Here is a 23,308-nt window from a genome sequence, read left to right as displayed (position 1 = left end):
CAGGCTGGGATGACACGTATCGTGCACACCTGAAATGGAGAAGTAGCAGACACACAGACATCTGAAGATGTGACTTGTAGCCGTCCAAGCACAATGTATTTCATTGAAACAATGGAAATAAGCTTCACTGAGACTTTTTCACCATCAGATACAACTACTCAGTCAGCACATGCACTTCACAGGCACATGCCAGCCCTGGGACACCGCTCCCTCCAGCTTCTTCATACCTTCTCCCGTACATGTGTTATCTCTCGTGCTGTGGGAAACAGGTGGACAACCTCTCCATCTGCTGATGTGTCCTGTACAAGCAGCTCCACCAGCTTTGCAGAGGGGAGAGGTAGTAAATATCAGGAAACCGCTGGCAGTGCTACTGCTTTCCTAAACACATAGGCTTGGGGCAGCAGATGGGGAAAACAACAGGAAGGACTTGAATTGTAACCTTAAAATGCCTGAATTGCAACCAGTGAGATCAGGTGCTCCTGCACCAAACAGCAGGTACCACCAGACACCAGCTCTGCAACACTCCCATTGCTGAATCATTGTTTAGAGGAGAAACAAGATTTCACCAGCTGCCTTTGCAGTTCTGTCAATTACCTAAAGGCCAAAGCTTGTGGGTAATCAAGCAGAAACAAGCCCCATACAAGCCAAGGGTTTGATTAACACTGTGTCAGATAAGCTTATCCTTAAGGCTGCTGAAATTTATCCTTTATTGGTAATGGGGTTAGAAGCAGCAACGCTTTGCTAGAAACAATTACTCATGGTCAAATTCAGCAAGAATAAGGTCTGACAATCCTTTATTTATAAGCTTATTTCACAGCACCAGAAGAACTAGGGATTTAATAAAATAAATGAACCCAGTTTAGTTCCTGAGGGCCACAAGAATCTAAACTATGCTTTGTATTAAGTTACTTTTGTGAAGGTCAATGATTTTCAAGTTGTTGTTTGTTTGGTTTTTTTTCAGCACCAGAGCCACAAGCAGAGCCACTAATGAGGAAACAAACACCAAGCACATCTTGAGCAGCTCTCTCCAGCCCGGATCTCTGCATCATGTTACGCATCATGGAAGGTCATATAAGAATGTTTCTTGGGAACATTTAAACAGCTTTCAAAAAATGTAAGCCAATGCAGCGTCACTCTTTAAATCAGGATGATGTATTGCCTCTTCCCTCCCTTTCGGGTGACAGGCATCGCAGCCAGTTACTTCACTGCCCAAACATCCACAAGACAAAATAAGGAAAACCATTCTCACATCAGAGATACAGATAACAGAAATAACCATCTTCATGATACTAGTTGAATTTTTTTTTTCTGAAAAAAAAAAAAAAAAATTATACAGACACACACACCTGCACAAGATTAATTCTGTGCAATGTCTGGAGTGTGCCCATATCACTCCAGGTGATATTTTACTTTTTTTTTTTTTCCTTAATTATTTTACCAAAATTATGCCATACTAGACAGGTCTATTACAAAATTACTCAAAGGCATATATGACATTGTACACAGGTATGAGTACACACACACACACCCCTTTCCATGTGGGGTCTTATTTATGCTGAGGTTGCCTTACATTAGTCTTAGAATTCCCATTATTCTGTTTACGCTGTAACTCCTTTCACTACCAGTCTAACATAAGTCAACCCACGTGGACTTCTCAGAGTATGAGGTTTCCCATGAAGGCATCACTTTTCAGCATTGTAGCAGAAGGCCATTATCCCGTGGTAATATTTTGTTCCATTTCTCTTCAACAAATGCACAGACCCCACAAAAGGGTTATGTGTTGGTAATGAGATGAGAGTAAGGGTACCATCAGGTAACCCCTCCTTGCAGTTTTTCTCTCTGAATTGTAAGGCATTTGATTCACTTTTGGCTCCTACAATCACTGAAAGTGAGTAAATGTAATGAATTGCAAAGGAAAATATTTCAGCTAGCCTATGTGCAAAAAAAGGTTAAAACCAAGATTCATCTCAGAACAAAATTATCAGAGGCCTCAAAGTGCAGGTGTTTATTTTAATGGCTTTCCACCACCACCACCACATCTCTTAATTCTATGGCAGGAAATCATTTCAGCCTCAGAGCTGAAATAACCCAAATAACCAGCACCACTCAGATTTCTGAAGAGCTGATCCCAGGCCATACACGTGTCACCGGTATGCCAGTTGGGACCATTTTCCAATATCATCTCTTCCTCTTAGCTTGTGCCAACACCACCTTGCCCTGGTGCTCTGTAGGGCAGCAGCCATTGAGGAACGTTTGGAGGGGGACTGCAAGGAACAAACACATCATCTCCCTGGAAGGGTACACTAGAGGAGCAGTCTTGGAGACTGTCTCCTTCCCATTTCCAGCTTATGAGCTTGCAAAAGCCTTTTGCCCTTGCAGTCTCTCAGGCAACCTCCTCTTGTGGTCTTTTGACATGCTGCCTTCTTGGTAAATATGAATTTTTAAAATTGGATCTCTGCTACAGCATCTCAGGAAGTCCTTTTAAGTCAAAACCACAGTCACACCCATGCTGCAAACTTTGTTAAGCAGAGGGGTAAAAATAACAGATGTGTATTTCACATAGCAAAGGAGACAGAAGTATTTATCCCTATTAGATGTAGCTGACAACACAGGTCTTTAGATGGACGAAGAGACAACTCTTTGTGAAAACCAAGAATTAATTTTATTGCTCTCCCCTCTTTTTTAAAATGAGAACAAAATTAAAATTTATATATAATTATGCCTCTAATAAAACTTTATATTCCTGGAAGAGGAATATGTGAAGTGCAGTTCACATCCCAAGGAATTTTTTTACCTCAGCTCCCACTTTACATTAAGCTTGGACAACAAAAATGGGAAAATATTTCATTTGTTGTGCACTTTTAGTCATTTCCTTCAGGTTCTCATTAATTTCATACTATAATACTGGAAGATGAATGCAAGGAAATGTAACGGTTGTCACAGCAAAACATTACTGGGGAGAGGATGGAAAAACTCACTTTATAAAACCTAAAAGTTTGAGTGAAGCATCATTTCAAAATCTCTTTAATATATCACATATTTTGTTGTTACAAAACATGGTGACACAATGGGATCCCTGTCTGATGCCACATGGACTGTGTTGTCCATAAAGATGCTACAGCAGGAATTGTTCATGGCTGACACAACCTACAAGACAAAAATGTTGTTTCACAGCACTCCGCCGCAGGGTGCCATACCACGATCCCAGCAGATAGTCTGCATGCTTGCCCTGGTGAAGCCAGAATTATTTACTATGACTTTGAGTAATCTGTTTTGCATACATATTAAACATACTGAAAAAATATTTCCATCATCTCATCCATCCATATGGACACACAGCAGCTGCAGAACAGCAACCAGTGTGGACTACTGGTTTTAAGCTGGGAAAATGAACCAGCAGACAAATGTTTCTTGGTTCTGACATTTCTAAATTATTTTGCCTAATATATGGTTAATCTTTCTATGTCTTAGCTAAGCCAAACTAGACAAATTCTCCTTGCTGATAGTCTGTTCTCATGTTCAGAAAAATAAGGTAATGTCCTTAAACACCTTTGCTAAATCTTTAGAAATAAATGGATTAAAAAATTACTGCATTCGCACTTTGTAGGAAATACTTCCAAGCATTAAAGTGTCTACCCTCATGCAAATAAAAGTGTCCCCTTTTACAAACAAACCCTCCTCCACTTCTCTGTGGATAATAATATTTCCCAGCCAGCAAAACCACGCTGTTCACTGAATTTTTAATTCTACAAAAGAGACAGGAGAAAGGGTTGGTGCCTCAACCTGTGGGGAAGGAGGTTCCTTCCCATGGCTGCAAAAAAGCATCAATTAAGGTTAGGAGTCTAGAAAAAAGGTGTATAATTACTACATGAATCTGCTCACCAAACCCCATGTAAAACAGTCTCTTTTTCTGTGAATATTACAGGTGGGGAAGGGAAACTACAGCTCTGCAATGCAGCAGATAAGCTTTATAATTCAAGTTAGCTGAGAAACACCACGAACACTGCCTATTATCATGGAACCAGAGCACTAGCTGCCTGGATCAGGGGTTCTTCAAAGCTATGGAAACATCTGGTTTGACACGAGGGGAGGAAGATGCACTAATGACCTTGACTGAGTCTCCTCTCACCCTTCAAAACAATCCTGGTCTGAATCAGTACATCTGGTTTTCTCACTTATGCTTTACTCAGACTCTACTACAGTGGCTGCTACTGCCCAAAAGTCCTAGTTTGGGATAGGACACAGCCTGGTGCTCTCTTCCAGCTGTGAAATGGGTGCAAAGCAAACAGAATTGGCTACAACATAGCGAAGGAGGTCTTCCCTTCCCTCACAAAACCAATGTGACCACAAAAAAGCCCCTGCTAAATTTAGTCCAGGGACAATCCATGGGCAGAAGCAGAGAAAATGAGAGAAAAGGGCATGAAAAGAAAATCAAGGGGAACAAGCAAGCAGAAGACGGGAGATGGCCCTCTGGCTCTCTGGGGCTTCTCAACATGGGAGACCTGCCAGTGGCCTCCTTTTCCCTCTTTTCTCCTCTCCAAAGTTAAGTGAGGCCATAATTAAGATCCCAGTATTTCCAGGGCACTGTAAAAGAAGGAAGTAAAGTGATGTGGACATTTTTGCAAAGCTAAAAAGAACCATCATTAATCATTCCTTACTTGGCAGAGTTTGTGCCTTTGATTCTTCTGAATCAAAGAGGTTGAGACCTGACCAATAAAAGTATACCTTCTGCTAGCAAATTCAGAATTAATTCCATAAATTTTATCCTGAAAAAGAGTTCAAGTAAAAGCAAAACAACCCCTAACCTCCTGCAATTGCAGCAGTATCAAAGATGAAGGATTGCCTTCCCAGTCACCAGGTCTGCTCTTCCTTCAAACAGCCAGTGCCAGCAATCCAGATCACCAGAGGCAGGAGAAATACCTCCAGGTCACAAGGCCATAGGTTTGGGGAATTTAAGGAAAAAATGGAAAAAGAACTGTGTTCAGAAGGAATTTGATTTAAGTATAACAGAGGACAGGTACAAAGCAAGACCTTTATCTAATAGTCACTCCTGTGCAAATGCTGGGGTTTAAAGTCAAATTACTCTTCATCTCAGCAAACTGTTGAAAAGTATTTGTTTTCTTTTTCAGACTTCTATTTCTAGCTGTAATTTGGAGAAATGCCAGAACCTCACTGAGTGTTTGGCTGTCACTCCCAAGCAGGCGCAACTACGATGTCGCTTGCTCTGTCGTGAAGGTGGTGGAACACAACTCTGCAAGTTCCACCTCAAAGTCTCAAAGTCATGTTGTTTGCTCCATTGAGCTGGTTTCACTAAAGCCTGCTTATATACAGTGGAATCAAGCTCAGAGGGGCTACAGTCCAACCACTTGACAGTCTGCCAAGTGTTGTACATTATTCTTCTCATGCCTGGATGAGTTTCAGTTCCTCAAGCGCTCATGAAAGCATCATTGAGAAGACAATAGGGTTACCACTGGTGTTTGTTTTTCCCATTTCTAAGAAGACTTCCCAGGAAGAAGCACCAGTCAGCTATTGTCTGTCTCACTATATGTGTGTTTGAGTCTCCTTGGCCGCTCAGCTCTTCCGCCTCAATGTTTCAATGCTCCTTCCTTTTTTGGGGAAAAAAAAAAAAGTTGCCTCATTTCCTTTCCATTTATCTTTCACATTCAGAAGGGTTTGTGACAACACAACACAACTTGAAAGGAAAAAAACCAAATCAAAGCCACCTTCTTCCAGCGCTGTGTTTGTACAGTGGCTGTGTTTGTACAGTAGGACCACCTGAGATTCTGGGCTTGGAAAAACAGTCAGAAGGTTATTATTAAGAAGAGGAAATTTGTTCCCAAGAATTTATTTGGAAACAGTTCTCTGAGAGCTCTCCTGCTGGTTTGCAGTAACCCTGTGCCTTCAAGGTCTTCAGCAGGACCTCCATGTACGGACACACCAAAAGTACTTGCCCATATGCCACAACTTGTGGCAACATGTAACCAGAACATGTTAGAGGCCTGGTTTTACATCTATGGCAATCTTTGGTGGCCATACCTCCATTAGTGCATTAAATGGTCTGCTTTCAGCGCTTTTGCCTTCGTATGATCAATTACGGAGCTCTGGTTTTCTATGTCTCAGTTCCTCCATCACGGCTCCCCATAAAGTTCTCCCCATCAATCCAGTCTGAGCTCCCATCAATGTGGATGCTGATACTTCCTCTCCTTTTGGAAAAGAATATGGTCCTCTGTCTTGTTTGTCCATATCAAAATCTAAATTCTTCATCTTTCTGTGTTTTGTAAAATATTTTATTTAGGGGACTAAGAAAAAAAAGCCCTAATAATGCAACACACAGAACTGATAAGAATAAAAGAAAATAACTTTCGTGTGATAAGAGTTTTATCTGGCAAATTTATGTGTATCAGCTTATATTTTTATTTTCTGAATGCAGAAGTAATCATTAGTAATGCTACTTTAAACATATTTAGCTCCTATCTACTCAACTGTGCTTTAAGCACACTGTCACCATTCTTTTCACCAGGGAAACAGCCAGGCAGCAGTCTCTTTCACAGACTCACAACTGGGGAGAAGGGTGCTACAGGCACCCCTCTGTGGCAAAAGGAGTCACAAAATGCTTATGTCAGTGCAGATCTTCAAAAGAAAAAGCAGATTTTGGATAATAATAAACCATGATTATGTGGTGTTGCTTTGAAATTTCAAATTCTACAATGTATTTTTCTTTGTGTCTTTCCCCAGACTCCCAGTTAAGTGATTGCAGAAGACAAAGGAGAACCTATGAAATGGTCTAGTTTTTGCTTCATCCTCTCCAGGGCTGCTCTGCAAAAGTTTGCCATGAGCCCAGGTAAGTGTCCAATATCCGCAAACTGCCTCTAACAGAGTAACACTCATTTTGAAACTCATCCAAATCTTAATTCCTCCAAAGGCTGCCTGCATTTACTGACTACAGCTAAATTTCAAGCCATGCTTGCATTCTTCAATGGTGGCTTAAAGTCAGCCTGCGTCTTTCTAAGAAACAAACACTGGGAAAGCTCCATAAATCCATCATCTATCTTCATTTAGGGCGATGGCATTCACCAGCCTGATGAAGTGCAGGATGAGCACTGAATTTCCACAAAGTATTTTCCCTAAGAGCATCCAGTGTGGCTTCAAAACGTCCCCAAGAGCTCTAGAATCCACAATACCCTTTCAGACACTTTTATTTCCTTTACCATTACTCCTAAATACCTCTTGACTTCTCTATTACACAGTGCAATCACCTCTTCCAATGAGATGCTACACATGCAGTAGCAAAACTTCTTTGTACCCTGGGACATTACTATTTTACTATTTACCCTTTCAACCATCACCAAGCAATTATTTCACCAACAGTTTCACCATAGGTTTTGCATAAAACCAGCAGCTTCATACAAACAGGCAGGCTCTCAGTTAACCAAAAAGCAGATCCGTGAAAAGGGTGATTGAATATGAAGAGGCCAGGAATTTTGGAAAACTGCATTCACAAAACCCACCAATATGATTAATGGATTCTTTATAATGACCAATGCAAAACCACAGCCACTAGAAGAGACAATGTTGGAAAAGTACATCTTATGGTCTCTGCTTTACACCAACCTTGACCAGCAAAGACACACCAAACCTTTGAAAATGAGCCAGTCAGGTTGAACCTTCTGGCTCCAAAAGTTTGGGTTTAAGTTGAGTCATGATGGTTTTTCGCATGTGTCAGAAATTCAGAGGTCGGGACATAGCCTGACAGTTTCAAACTGTCAAAAACACAGGCCTCAGATTTAACATACTGGTTTCCAATTTTGCTTGCAGGCATGTCCCTCTGAGGCACATGTGCCTTAGGTAACAGCCACAAAAACCTTAGTCTAGGATTTGATAGCCTTGTATTGTAATTATTTCACTTTTAGAAGGACCTCTGACACTAAAAGGATAGTATACACGGTTGAAGATTCAACAGCATTTTTGAAAATTACTTCTGCTGCCACCAGTGTAAGGCAGCTTCTCATGTTTCAGAACTGCTGGATACCAACCACCAGTGCCACATGGGTGCTCAGCACCTCCAAAGCCAAGTTGAAAGTCTAAATGCCAACTGAAGTTCTAAAAATTAAGATTTTTGCTTGGATGTATCAAAAATATCTACTTAGTATGCTTCAGAAGAACCTTCTGCAAGAAAAAAAATTAAAGCATCAGACCTTATCTCATTCAAGAGCGACTAGTACAGAGCAACATGATGAAAGCTGGAGGAGATAATGCAGCCTTGGCTTCATGATTGAGCAGCTATGCTAACACGCTTTTTAAACTTCTGATTACCTAGCATTCCTCTAGTTTGTAAAATACTGTATCTTGAAATTAAATCTTGAAATTATAGTAAAGAAACACATAAGATACAGAAGTAAAGCTGCTTCGCTAGCCAGCACGTATTTTTTTTAAAGTTATTTAAATAAATGTCTTTTAAATGCATTAGAAATACCTTTTTTTTGCAAAACTGCTCTGGAAAACTCATATTTTAAACATACACTCTTCTTTCTTGTCTACTGTACACAAATTGCATATCTTTGGGTTAACGTATTATTCAGTCCAGAATAATTACACACCAGAGAGATGCCTAATAAGTGAATCTTTAAACTCTACAGATCTAAAAAAAGATCCCAAGGCATGTTTTATGAATATAGAATGGCGTCAGCTGACAAATACATGGCACAGTCCATATTATTGTGGTTGTAACCAAGAACCACATGAATCAATGTTATGGCTTGTTTTTGCACTATTCAAGATGACAGGACCTCTGAAGGAAAGCAAGAGTGTGTTCTCTAATTGTGAGAATCCACTATGAAGATAAAAGAAAATTTGCCACAGAGTATGGTAAAGAAAATGCAAACTATAAGCAACAGTGCATTTTATCAGCAGTGTGCACTTCACTGGAAGACTCCATAAGGTTTTAAAAATCAAACAGCTGCTACGAGAAGCAACAATGAATAGAAATACTTGGACTTTACAACTAAAACTAACAGGGGACAAAATTAACAAAGAAATATTTTCAGTTACCATAACCATATTGTTTTAGACTTACATCAGACAAAAGCTATTTCAACAGGAAAACCTGTCTTAGCCAACAGCTGGAAAACTCATAGTCTTATTCTGGAAGGAAAGAGGAATTATTACTTTTTACAGATGTCTCCATTCCCATCATCCAAAAGAAGTTAAAACTATGAATAGAGAGATGGGCCCCATCTGAAATATGGCTTTCACATCCTCCCAAGGCTGTGCACACTCACATCTCTGGCATCAATTCAGCCTGCGCCAGTATGTGTAATGATCACAGAAACTCAACCTGACGTTTCGTATAGCATCTTTAAATTCAGCTTTAAATTTGGTTTTGGTTCAGTCTCTCAGAAAATTGCATGTCCCTTCCAGCAGCAGAGCTCCAGACATCTTCGCTATCAGAGGGGCTGGATTCTATTTTTAAAAATTGCTCTTTTGCAGACAATAACAATAAAAACCCAGACAGTGTTCACCTACACCGTTCAGCCCCAACATCCTGCCAGACCTGGCTGTCACAGTACCATCCAAGGCAAGTCTGATTTCAGTTTATATTCACAAAAGTAAGACCTACCAATGCCAAGTGTTACAGAAAGAGCACAGCAACTTTTTAGTTGACCACACTTCCTGCTGCCTAAATATTTAAGGCGCGCTAAGGAAAAACCATGTAGCAAGATTAATACCTAACAAACCACACGCTCTTGCTCAAAATAGTATTTTATACTCTTACCAACGCTTTTTTGTATGTTTGTTTACATTGGTAACTCCCTGTATCTCAGTGTGGCATCAGCTTTAGACACCCCCATTCTGGTACGAGATGTGCTGAGCAGCTTCATGTTTTTTCCATGTTTAAGGGAAGTTGGTGATAAATTCAGATGGGGGCCCTTCTTCTTCATTCACTTTGAATGTATTCTTCCTCCAGCAAATCCCAGTGCTGCTTCTCACTGGGCTGCTTCAGTTTACAATCTGTCACCACTACTTGGCCACAGCTCCCACAGGATTCTCATGAACACATCAAGCCCCAAATAACCAATACCCAAAGTCTTCTACAGAAGCTTCTGTTGTCACAGATCTCGGGTGTGTTTCACAGCAAATACAGCCTCAGTTTTCTTCCGGGCACTCTTCCTCCCCACTGCTTCCCTTGGGTTTGGTGGGACGTTGTTTGAAAGCAGCTTGCAGCTGGGCCCTCCTGCGCTCAGCTAAAAAGCCATTGAAACTCAAGAGCAGGAGGAAGGGATTGAAGCTCTGGTGGAGAACGGTGAACTACATGCAACACAGAGGCCTTTCTTCTGCAGCTTCTGAGGAAACTCCATAATGAGGACAAGAACTGGCAAAGGAACTACTGAGCTAATGAAATACCCATGGTCCCACCAGCAGCACAGTAATTACGTACCATGAAACCGAGTAAGCTTGCTGCAGCCATTCCCTAAGGAAAGCATCTGCCACATAATTAAAATACTTATCTCAAAAGGAATGAAAGAAACAGGAGATGAACCCTAATACCGGCCAAAAAAATGCTGTGTGGCCAATGTAGCAGACTGGTGAAGTATCATGCATCTAGAAGTAAGGTTAAATTAGGATTCAAGTTGCCTTGATTTTGACATCCAAAGAGAGAGGTGCTCAAATCCTGTATCAGTCCACATGGACACCAACATCCTTCCCCCTTCCCTCAGTCTGTTTTTGATCAACAGGCTGATGGAAGCAGCTATTAACATCATTTTCTACTTAGCACATGACTTGCTTCTATAGTTCAAAAAGTTCTTGAGTTTCCTAGAGATCAATTTCTTCTATTAAATGCATTGTGATGGCTGAATCAAGATTTTGGCATGGGCTTCAAACACCTTTCACACACAGGTCAGACTTAAATAAGGCTCATGGAAACTAGGAGCGATGCCTGTCCTGTGGCCTTTCACTAGTCTGCTCAAGACCTCTCTCCAAATTGTAACGTTTGATTTATACCACAAGCTGAATAAGTGAACGAGGAGGCTAACACAGCTTGCCATCCTGCTTTGGATAGAAAATTTTGGATTTTTGATGTAAACAAATTATTTATTATGCTTCATATGTAAATGGATATACGTCCCTCCTCCACAAAGTGCACACTTGGATTAGTCAGGTTGATTTCCCTTGATTAAATCCTCCTGTGTAGTACATATAGGTTTGCTTCACAGGATTCCTGACTGTTTATCTTTTTTTAAACCTAAAGATGCCGGAATAACCTTTGGTTCCCATCTAGCAAGCCTCCCGTACAAGGTATAGGAAGCTACGCTAGGTAGGTCTGCACCCACCTACCACTCACTTTGGTACATTTTAACACCGAGAAATTCATCAAAGGTCTGATCCATGAAATGACAGAGACCGGTTTCGTTTGTATAAGACACAACTCCCCATGAAGTCTGTGGTGTGTTGAGCTGGAAATAGGAGGGACTTGATTTATATTTAAGGCAGGTAAATGCCACCCGGAAGAACTAGATCCTGTCTCTGTGTCTGCTATAAAATGTAAACCTGGATGAAATGTATGTCATTTATGGGAGAAGCTCCCAGATGGCTCCTGTCCCCTTCTTTTTCTGATTTACGAAGTGCTGAATTCCCACAGTCACAACTGAGCACAGCCAGAGCCTGGCTGGAAATCTGGGGAGAGCATTAAAATGGCCAGCTCCCTGAAAAAATAAGCGCTATGTTTGTCAAGACCCAAATCAATAGCCATAAATCCTCATACGTGAAATAAAATACCACCACCTATCACAGTACCTTAGCAGGAAGATCAGTGTGATGCATGTCTGCATGGCACTTTGTAGCTTGGCAGGTGTGCAGGAAATCTCAGAAGATGAAAAAAAACCAACCCCAAACAACAAATCTGGGGTTTCCTACTGAATGAAGCCAATAGAAAAATATACCAAAAAGCTGCCTTTGCACCTGGGCTCCCTTGAGCGTCAGGGATGAGTTTGGGGCTTCAGATTTGTGGACCTTTCCAGCTAACACAGTAAGCTTGTAAGGTAGAAAGTTGTTTGCTTTATGGCATTACAGGGGAGAACCCCTGCTGGTAACTGTGGGTTTCATAGCTATTTGCTAGGCTGCACAGAGGGCAAACATGCAAACACGGGGGTTTAGTTCAGCAGGTAAACACTGGCAGCAGTTAGAAACCCTTCCTACTTGCCCCTGGTTTGCCTTATACCAGCTCTACAGCCCCTAACTCCTTCCCTCCTCTTGCAGGATATGTGTGAGCTGCTCAACAGAACATGCAAAAAGAAAAAAAACATGTTTTCTTCAAATTAATTCTCAAAAAAAAGAAAAAAAATAAAGGTGCTCATCCATTTTAGTTGCAGTTTTCTCAAAAATGCAATTTGAGGCAGACAATCAGCATGGAAATTTTAATCTGAACAGCTGAAGGCTGGCAAAGCCTCATTTGCAACTGAAACAGTGGAAAGTGTCTGGCAGACTAAATTGCAGACAATGATACTACTTTATGGAATACCCCTAAGAGCATAAAAGCCTTTTTTTTCCCCTTTGCATAGACCCTGCCATTAAGTCTTTGCCTGGGGATGATGAAAGCTTGCCTTTACTCCAGTGTGACCACTACAATATGTGGAATATCAAGTGAAAGTATGCAAGGTTCCTCCATATCATGTTCAATAAAAGCAAGCCAGTCTTTAGACAATGCTCAACTAAAATATTTAACGTCACCAGTGCGACTTCAAGAATCTGGTCTTCAGTTATCAACATAGCAACAAAGCTCTGCAGAGAATCACAGCACAAATAGCAACTGTGGTTTCATGCAGAGGAAGGAAAATATCACGTAATGCTTTAAAAATTGCTTCCTAATATAACAAATGAGAGGGGCTGTGGAAGAGTTCTAGCTAAAAGGACAGGGATGAATGAGCTGGACACTGAGTGGCGGGATGGTGGTAGCATCTTTTGTAAATCTGAAGCAATGATGCCCATATATCTCTGAAGAGTGAGGAAAAGCTCCTTGGCAGGCAGCAAGTTTCCAGATACAGCACATGAGGGTAACATTTCCAGCTGGGATCCCAAGCATACAGAACTAAAAACCAGTAGTAAATCCAGAAAGGCATTACTCTAGTGAATGAGCCATCCCAGGCAGCGAGCAGAGGATCTTTAGAAATGGTATGCATGGACAGAGCTGATTTTCAAGCCCTGCAAAACCTGCAGCTACCTTGAGCTGGGGAACATAAACCTTTGTGGGAAATCCCAGATGTTTTTATAATGTAAAGAAGCTGTAGACATTTTTTCCTAAGGTTAGCTGTGAAAGTATTTAATGATCACAAGTGCTTAAAGGTCCAGTTGGTCCCTAGCACGTATAATAGCCATTAAATCTGCCTGACTGGGACACATCAGCACGGTGCAGCTGGAACTGTTGCAGAGGCCTGACCCTGTGCTGGGAATTGGCACAGGCTGTTTCTCCTAGTCCTGGCACTCCCTGGTTCCCTTTCTCTGGACCTTTGCTTTAGCTTTGTGTTTTCCCTGCTTAAACAGTAAACAACCAGGAACAAGGATTGTTTTATACTGTTTGTACCACAAACACTCTTCATGAGGACCAACACATCCCCCACGCAACAACTAATGTGCAAGTCAGGCGTAGATGACCTTTTCTGCAAGTTGCCTGTTGCAACGCATGAGAGCCACAGTCAAAACATGCATTGACCTTAGAAGCACAACACAGAATGAACCTGGAAAAAACAGCAGCATTCTGGGGGAACTATGAACTGATTGTCTTATACCACTACCAATGATCTCCTTACAAGTCTGCTATCATTTAAAAAGGCATCACTGCTGCTGCCGTTGTCAGTGGAGAGTCCAAAAATGGGCCGAGCACCGATGTGGGTGGCTTTTCTCAGCATGCCACTTGGCCAGAAACTAATGGGGAGGATGCACCACATTCACTGTTTAGTCAATGACATGGAAAAAAAACAACCTGAAGATCAGCTGACATGCTCACTTTGCATAAATCGCAAAAGCAGAATTTATTCTGAAGGATGGATCATGGGTTGCTCCTGGGAAGATACGCAAAAGCGAGTAGCAAGCCAGAAACCTCCGTTGCTTTTTTCCGTCCTGGAGTTCCTGCATTACTGCAGCCAATTGTTGTGGCTACCCTGGCCTGTCAAGCAGCGTGATGCTAGGCATGGTTTGAGGCAGTCCCAAAGGAGTACACGCTGCTCTGACCTAAAGGGTTGGCACAGAACCCTCTGAGATGCTGGAGCATGACCACACACCTGCAACAGCCAGCAGGAAACATCTACTAACCGCCATGGCCATGCTCTGATGGCTGATGCAGCACCTCCCCCTATTCACGTTGGACCTGCCACGTATTCAGCAGAAAACTACCTGCAAGAGACTTGACTGGCCTGGAGCTGAACAGGGATTGCACGAAACATGGCATCTGCAACAAAAGCCTCCGTAGCACATGCATGCTTCTTGGGAACCACGCTGCTCAGGGCAAGGCAGAAGAACAGGCTTAGAATCAAGATCATTACAAACAACATCAAAAACTTATTTCTAACAACTATTTTTTTGTTAGAAAATTTATTTAGAAAATACATTAACTGCTCCCTATTTCACTTATCTCCTAGAAGAACTTCAACCAAAAATAATCTTGAAAACTGTATTTCTTTTAGCTTTTTAATCATCTAACCAGAAGAACCTGAGTCATCCTTGCTTTTGCTTTCCATTTCCTGATATTGTAGCTAAGATATCTACCTAGCTTAAAAAAAAAGATGGAATAACTAAATAACAACTTTGGTAGCATTACAATGGCCTAATATATAGGTTTAAAACTTTATTAACACTGAAAATATAAGAACAGCTGTTGTGTCTAATGTACTAACTATATCACAGAAGCATGAAGATTAAAGGCTTATGATTTCAAAAATTAACTCATAAATAAATACCTGGAGAAACTAATTCACCAAAATCTTAGGTTACACCTAATAAGTTAAGCATCAGTATAGAATCAGCATCAAACTAATTTTTATATGTAAGAGTAAGAAAAAAAAAAAACAGGATAAAGTTTTTAGAAAACCCGGACAGGCAAACCCTTTCTTCACACAAGTTAGAGCTATTTCCACAAGTTTTAACCTTGCTTTTATGTAAGAGTTGGCCTCATTTCATCACTGACCTTTAACTGCAAAAGCAGCTAAAATGCTTGCATGCATGTTCAAAAATTGAAGCCACTTTTAATTGTTCTTTAAGTGCGAAGAGAACAGCATGTTTATTATATGCAAAGGAAAAAGCTGTAGAAAAAAATGCTGCTGTACTTTAAAAGCAGCCATGACCACATTGCTTATGAATATCATCCCTTCCGATCTAGACACTAGCTTTTCAGCTGCTACTGCCCAAAGGCATCAACAACAAAGCTGCTTTAATCTTCTCAGAGCTTGCTTTTTTCTCTCCTTAATATCAATAAAATTTCTATCAGATGCAAAGACTGTCTTATAATTTGTGGCCAAGCTGCACTAATTAAAGAAACTCCAGTCTTCAAGATTTCAGAAAATAGCAAGTACAAAAGAGCAACAGGCTCCACGCTTAACAGTGTGCCTCTCAATTACAGTTTTTTGGCAAATGTGAACATATTTCTCACTTTTTATATTGAGAAGAATCTCTTTCCGTTGATACCCATGCTTAATTCAATATTGTGTGTAGTTTCTTCTACACATACAGCAGAAAAGCATGAAAAATGCCACTTGCCTTTCCCTACCAGCCAGCCATTTCCCTTCATTTGTACTACCCGAAGAAGACCTTCTTTCCCAGAAAGAAACCACCTTTCAGTTTTCTAACCCACACTCAGTAGCATTAAGTAAGCATTACGTAACACATCATCTTTAAGGTTAGTTCTTGTGTAAGCAATATCATTTCCTTTGGCGTCAGGGAGCTTCAGATGATCCTGTTGAACGGACAAGGAGCCTAACCTGCTTTCCGAGCCACTGTGGCAGGAAAAGAAGCCATGCCACAAAACAAGTAACTGAGATTTCTGGGTTTATGAAAACCTCAAGCCACTTCTAGAAGGTAAATGGGACGCGGTCATGGACAATTCCTTTATTGACAAACTGAAGAACAAAATCTTACCTCCCGCCTTGATTAGGGAAATTCTTGGCCATGTCTGTTGCAAGACAATGTGACTGTAAACTTCCAAAATCACTAGTCGTACTTTTGAAAGAAGTTAATAAATGGGACTATATGAGCAATGGAAACTGAATAGAGAAGGTATCTCCTGCCTTAATGTCCCAAAGCGGAAATCAGGAAGTTACCCAGTACAGTAAGTTATCTTCAAGTTGGGTGTCAAATGCTTTTCCCATCAATCATGGCCCTGGATGCCTTTTGCTTGCACGCAGTCTAAAGCTAAAACAAAGCACCTGGCCCCCTGAATTAAAGAATATAAGAACCACAGAGAAGCTGCTTCTCCTTTCCAACACAGACAGGCACTATTTATAAAAACTATGGGATGAAAATCTGCCATTGGCTCCAACAGCAACAACCTCTCTGAGGACTAGCACTTCCCAGAAAGCAAGTAAAGCCAAAAGGATTTTTCTGCAAAATCTCATCTTTTAAGGTCTTCAAAAACTTAGACACTTAGCAAGGTGAATATAATGAAAACCAGAAATTCATATCCATATTGAAATTTGAATTTCCTACCCATTTCAATTAATTTTTTCATTCCATGGGTATTTATGCCTATTTGGATTGGAAGAGATAGTACTTGCTAAGTGCTAACCCACAATCATGAATTCTGGATTCAATACATCTTTGTAAAATAAAATATAACTCTGCCTCTTCCTTAGATTTTGGGAATCGCAGAAAAATCGTATCAGCTTTTACCATAAACTTCAGAACACGAAAATGAAAAGCATGCTCTAAGAGCTACGAAGCAGATGCTGTAAGTCCAGCGAGGCACCACACTCCTGCTCTATATGATGCTACAGCCACGCTCACCTGCAGAAAACGAAAGAGAGAGGATTTCCAAAACACGGCAAGCCATGGCTTGCAACAGGCTGAGAGAAAAGGCAGTAAGTGCAGCCAGATTTTTTACAAAACTCTGTAATACTTGCAGTTGTACACCAAATTAAAACCAGAAGGACTGCGCGGCAGTTTAAAGCAGAAAATCCAATATGCAGTCTGCGTGCCTGTCCAAAAAAGGCCAACTTTTCCACAATTAATTCCAAGTTACTCTTCCATCCTCCAGCATCCTGCTCATGGCTACGTGCAGGCCAGCTGGCTGCTGGAGAAAATTTCACTCCAGAGCTATATCAGGCGCTTGGGTTATCTCCCTCCGAGTCGGTGGGACTTATCTCTGTACACTGATGGTATTTGCTCACATGGTTTCCTGTAAAGCTTGTGAATGATTTCCTTATCTTGTCTTTTAAGTAAAGGGTAAACCAGGCTCCTCTTCAGCCTCTAAAACTTGACAGAATAGGAAGAGTCTATCTGCTTTAGAATTTCTAAGTGTGCTGCACCTTGTAGGAACACTTCTAAAGTGTTTTATCCTTCTGCAAAAAAAAAACATCTTAATTAGTACCATACTGAAATTCATAGGCAAAACAAATGACTAGAAAGAAATTTCTTACAGATATTAAGAAAATAAGTTTTAGCTTTCACTGACAAATGAAAAGAAGAATAGCTGGAAGATCTGCTCGGGAAAAAGTCCTGAGCAATGGGGCAACCCGCAGGGTGCATCCCTGGGTGCCACTGGTTCATAGCACCATCACTGCATCCCTCGGCCTGGCCATCCCATCTGCCTGGGTGAGGAAAGAGATGGAAAAGAAGGGAGGGAGGGAGGGAGGGAGGAAGGGAGGGAGGGAGGAAAGCTGTATTTAAAAAAAAAAATAAATATCAAAACCAAATTACTACAAAGCCCCATCCTCTGGACAGCTTTATGTTTACAGCAATGGGTAGACTGGATATGGTGAAGCACACTAAGCGCCTTTAATAAAAAAAACAACCTTCAGAGAAGTTCAGCTTTTTGTATGCTAAACTCTTTTGAAGATGTAACTGTTGAAATACCTGGTGTTGGGTGCTTGAAATCTCTCCACCTCTCCAAATTTAAAAAAAATGGGTCACAACAGAACACACATGACAGAGCAGAACTTGGTCCTCTACTACTGCTGCTGCTGAGATTGCAGAAATGGAAAAAATCACTTAAGACTCTCAGGGCCATTTCTCCCTTCTCCCCGCTGTGAGATCTGCTTCCTTGATTGCTTCTTGTCTAATATTAGAGACCCAAAGCAAAAACTTTGTATTAGCAATCTTGAAACCTCCAGCACAGTCTCTCAGGGCATACTACTAAGCTGTTTTAACAGCCACTTTCATGTTTTTCCCCAATTTCATGATTGCACCCCAGGCCCGTAACTCCCCACTATAACTCCCCACTACTGCCCTATACCGCTCCCGGTTGGGTGTAACACTCATTAAATATCATTAGACAAATCATGCAACGAACACCTCCCATCACAGCTTTAGCCCATGCTTCATCAAACTGAAAGCATGAATTTTTTTAATAAACTCTTTTCACATGAGTAACTCCCAGTCTCCTAATTATTACTGTCATTTTTCACTCGCATCCTGAATAATTCCCATGTAGTCCCACCAAAACCCTACAAAGAAGGATTATCTCCTCCACTTTCCTTCTTTTTTAAGGGCTCAATCCCAAACCTAGGAGAATTACTATAAAGATTTCTTTTAATTTCAGGGGGGCTTTAAATAATTTTATTGCTTATAATGTGTGCATATTTAAAATATTTAAGGATCTTAAATGGAAAAAATATTTTTCAATAGGTAGGTTAGAAAAACAAGCTCATGCTACACAGAACAGAAGACACCTTTGAAACTGCTAAGGTTTCAAGACTAGCAATGCTGCAGTACATGTGGTCTGGCTATCTGCCCCACTCCTCCTGGCTGGCACTACATGGTCTTCTATCCTCCCCTAAATAACCTCCACCCCTGGTCCATGCTTCTCCCTGAGGCCACAAGCTGTCCCCAGTGCTCGCAGGAGCCCCTGCTGACTCTCATTTTTCTATTACTTTACTATGACATTAATTTCCTCCAGGTAGGAGTAAGGAAAATCGACTCTCGACTTTGTAGTCACAATTTCATCCCACAATAATTACCTATTTTTTTATTTCAACTTGAAAGAGACTAAAGATTTTGTGACAGCTTGCAAAACGTAACTTCATGCTCTCTCTATATAGTTTCTTAATGCAGAGATTTTCTGAGTACAAAAATTGTTTTGCAGAACATTGCCATCCCCAAGTAAGTCTTGTGAAGAACCTGTCCCTGATTCAAGCTTCAAAAGGATGATCCCTGCCCTTGCAATTTCAAACACAGCCTCACACATCTCACTGTGAAGACGACTTGAAAAATTACACATTAGCATCGCATATTCTCCTCTTAGAGAATTCCTGCAGGAAACACACATTACCGTGTCAATAATTATTATTAGCTGACTTTCAGGTATGGCTCAAGATATTGCCCCGTGTACAAGTATACAGAGCTGTCGGTGATTTGCCATTTGGCTGGTTCAGTACTATCACTTCTTCCTTAAGAGCACAGAAGTTGAAGCAGGTTTAGGTGGAAATCACAGCCTTTACATACAGATACCGAGACCGCACGTAGGATACCTTCATGATTTTCTCCAGGATTCATTTCTCCGACTGGTCTGACGAAGCTCGCACTTATTCACCCCCAGGGAGCTGCACAGAGCAAAGCATCTCCCAGGCTCTACCTGCGGGTGCCCGTGCTGAGGGCCACAATCTCACTGGTTTATATAGACACCTACACATATGTTTTAACATATTTTTTTACACAATTTTACATTTCACATAATTGTTGTCCTTGTTTGGTCTCTTCTCATCCCTCAAACAATGTGAGTAAACAGACTTTTGGAAATTAGAAAACCCTGTAGATTTGTACGTATGACGATGAAGAAACCATATCAGTTTATTGCTGAAAACTCCATCCACCCCTTTAGGCCTCAGTCCCTCGTTTCCATTCGTTATATTGTGTTTTAGCTTAAATGTTGTCTAAATAAACTACAAGGCTTTACAACACAGGGACATAGCTGCAGACAAATTAAATTATCGTTATGGCAACAAGAAATTAAATTACACCGTCATGACAACAACCACACAGGAATCCTGCTACACATTCAAGCAGTCATGTTTAACTCTGCCCCACGTGGTTTTGTCTAACCTCACCCTTGCGGTGAGCTGCCCAGCACACTGCAGAGCTGACATCCCACCCAAATAATTTTCTGTGCTGCAGGTTGAAGTTAGCGCGGCAGGAACTCACTTGAAGGGTGCCAGTGTTTACTGACAGCAAGCTTCTGCTGCAAAGGCAAGGAGAGGGGGGCACAACTCATTGCCAAACTATGGTGAGGGAGATGCAAAAATCTAGTGCCCCTAGATCAAGACCCCCCTGCATCATCTTTGGAGAAAAAAAACCTCCAAAACTCCCAGGCCTGCGGTAAAACCCACCTAACCTTTACAAAGCCAGCTAAGAAACATGCTGCTTTCCGATCTACAGCATCAGCCCTTTTCCTTTTCGAACGAGGAGAGCTCATCATGGCACTTGCTCTGGAAATATGTCGGACCAAGACATACAAGACAGATAAGCAAGGTCTGAATCTTGCAGACTCTGGCCTCCACGCAAGCAGTAGGTTCGGCGAGCTGGCTGGACTGCACTCTGTTTTGATTTAAGATGCTCTTCCCAATTCCTTTTCCTTCTTGGAAGTACAAATTTATGGGCAGCCTCCACACAAAGTGCCTCACTAATTATTTTTCAAAGCCAAAGTTTAGAGTGGGGGATCCTCACAGCAAGAACAACAGACTTGAGCAATGTTTTAATTTCTTTTTTCACAATGATTTTGCTTTATCACTCAACCCTGCAAAGATGTGATAGGCGAAGTAGAGATGTGTCTGAAGAAGCACTCAGCTCTCAGCAAGGCAAAGACAGCCTCCCTTGGAGTGACAGGGAAGTCTCAGATACATACATCGAGTCCAGTTTCACCCGTGTCTGAACAGATATGGATTTCCCAACCCTCTGACATGAGTTCCCCATTCTAATTCTAGATTATGTCCTGCATGATTTCCTCCTGCACAGCTGTGAAGAAGCTAATAAACTCCCTGAACCTCCTGCCTTTTTTTTTCCCCCCCAGTAATTGGACATCAGCCTTTTCAGGCGCTCACAACAGCCCTCACTTCTTCAGGGACCAGAAAACTTGAAATGCTGAATGGTGGAAGTGCAATTTTGGCTGTAGCATGGGGATGAGTGTAAATTTAAAAAAAAATCCATGGGGATTGAACCCTTGTGGCTCTGATGGGACCTGAAACCACCCTCAATGGGGCAGGAGAAAATTACAATACTGAAGAGACACTGTAAAAAAATCTCCACATGTGAGGCCTGCAGCTTTGCCAACTGCTTTCTGGGTGAAAGCCATTTAATATTTGGATGTCTTTCCCACTATGGGAATCTCTTGAAAGATCTACTGTGATTTCAAAAGAGCCCTAACAGAGGAGCGGTTCAACATTTGCACTCCCTTCTGCACCACAAAAAAAAAATCTCAAAGCAACAGAATAAAGGCACAAATTTGGCTGCTGGCACCACCCAGGAATCACCCTATGGTCTGAATCATCAGCGTCGGGTTTGATCTCCCAGTCCACAGCAGCGAGGGTTCTTGCAGGCGTCAGATGCATAATGTATAATATTCTGGAATAGGGCTTCCTTTTCACATGCAGACTTTTATTTTGCTTGTAAATCTGCAGCCTTAAAATTTGCTTTGTAAATACTTTACCTGCTACCTTACTGATAAGGAATGTAGGTAGACAGGCAAGAGCAAGATGTATTTCATCTTTTAACTATTCAAACAACAATATACCCCCCCAAAATACAGAGTTACGCTCTTTTCCTTCGCAGTTTAATAGTAATATGCATAGATTTAAAGCAGGTTTTTTTGTTTTATCTCTCTCCTAACATTTTTATGGGACAAAACCCTGTTATTACACAACTTTGAATAGTTTACCTAGATGCCCACCTTGCAGTTTTCCCACTGCTTTCAACGGGCTTTGCAAAACACCAGGCCGTACGGTCCTGATCCGATCTATCCTGGCGAAATCCAGCACCTTAGAAGTTTCAGCTGCTGGTGCTGGGGCGCTGGGGCCTCACTGTCACCCGACAGCTTCGGGCCGCATCTCTCCGCACTCTTCAAAGTTTCTACTGTCTACTCTTAGGCATGTTATAACTCACTCATCATGAATTTTTAAAGCTTTGGCGTCTAAAGAAAACCCTGGCTGCTCGAAGCCCACCGGGCAGTGCCCCCCTCCCAACCAGCCCAGCTGCCTGCCCAAACCCCGGCCCCCGCGGACTCCTTCCCCTCGCCCCCCGGCTGCTCTTCTGCCACCTTTCCCCACCAGACAGCACAACCACCCATACAAACGCGTTTATCCCCAGCCGGTGCTCCCCCCAAAAAAAAAGTCTCGGGAAGCAACCGACCGCTTCGCCTCCCGCTGGCAGAGCCCTACCTCGGATGTAGGTGCACTTGCTTTCGTCCAGCGGGCTGGAGGCAGAGCCGCCCATGCTGCCGGGGAGCCCCGCCGCTGCCGGGGAGCCCCACCGCCGAGCCCCGCCGCCGCCCGGCCCGGCACAGCCCCGCTCCGCTCCCGCTTCCCCCTCAGGCGCCGCCTCCCGCCGCCGCCCAAGGGCGGTGGGGCCCGGGGCAGGAGGGCTCCGCCGGCCCCCGCTCCGCCTCTCTCCCTCTCTCCCCACTCCACCCCTTCGCCCCCTACCCAGGTGGGGAGCCCGGGGTTGCCCCTCGGCAGCCTCAGGAACTGGAGGTGGCAGGAGGCTCCGGCAGAAGCTGCGGAGGAGACGGCGGAATGCGGCTATCCGCAAGGCGGGCGGGGTGCGCCTCTCCTCCCCATCGGTTTTCTTTGGCCCATCAAAATGCACAGCGCCGCTGTCTCCTCTTGCCCACGCGTCACCTGTTACTCCCAGCTCAAAATCTGCATCCCCTTGAAGCCACACTTAGATCCTTTGCAGCCTCCACAGAGGCTACTTTAAAGACCAATTATTGAACGTGTAGTGGGTATCATGGGATTGATGTCCATTAGAAATAGTTTCCAACTTTTTTCAAGAAGCAAGAACCACCTGAAACATCCTTCAGATCTACAAGGCATGTTGAGACACCATGGGATTCCTGTGGCTCGGCCTGCAGGGCTTATCTTCTTGCTCCAGTTAGCCTCTTACTGGGAATCCTGGTGGCCTA

The 23,308-nt window shown here is 42.3% G+C and overlaps 1 protein-coding gene across 1 annotated transcript in view; it reads right to left on the bottom strand.

Moving 5' to 3' along the window:
* NIBAN1 (niban apoptosis regulator 1) overlaps positions 1–22,940 on the bottom strand; it is a 69,253-nt gene extending 46,313 nt beyond the window's left edge. Inside the window, 1 exon segment of the mRNA XM_064454383.1 lies at positions 22,566–22,940. Coding sequence (XP_064310453.1) covers positions 22,566–22,620 — 55 coding nt within the window. The 5' untranslated portion in view covers positions 22,621–22,940.
* Positions 22,941–23,308: the final 368 nt, after the last annotated feature.

The sequence above is a fragment of the Phalacrocorax carbo genome, chromosome 6 (assembly GCF_963921805.1).
Source record: "Phalacrocorax carbo chromosome 6, bPhaCar2.1, whole genome shotgun sequence".
NCBI lineage: Eukaryota > Metazoa > Chordata > Aves > Suliformes > Phalacrocoracidae > Phalacrocorax > Phalacrocorax carbo.
This window is presented reverse-complemented; position numbering and strand designations above follow the sequence as displayed.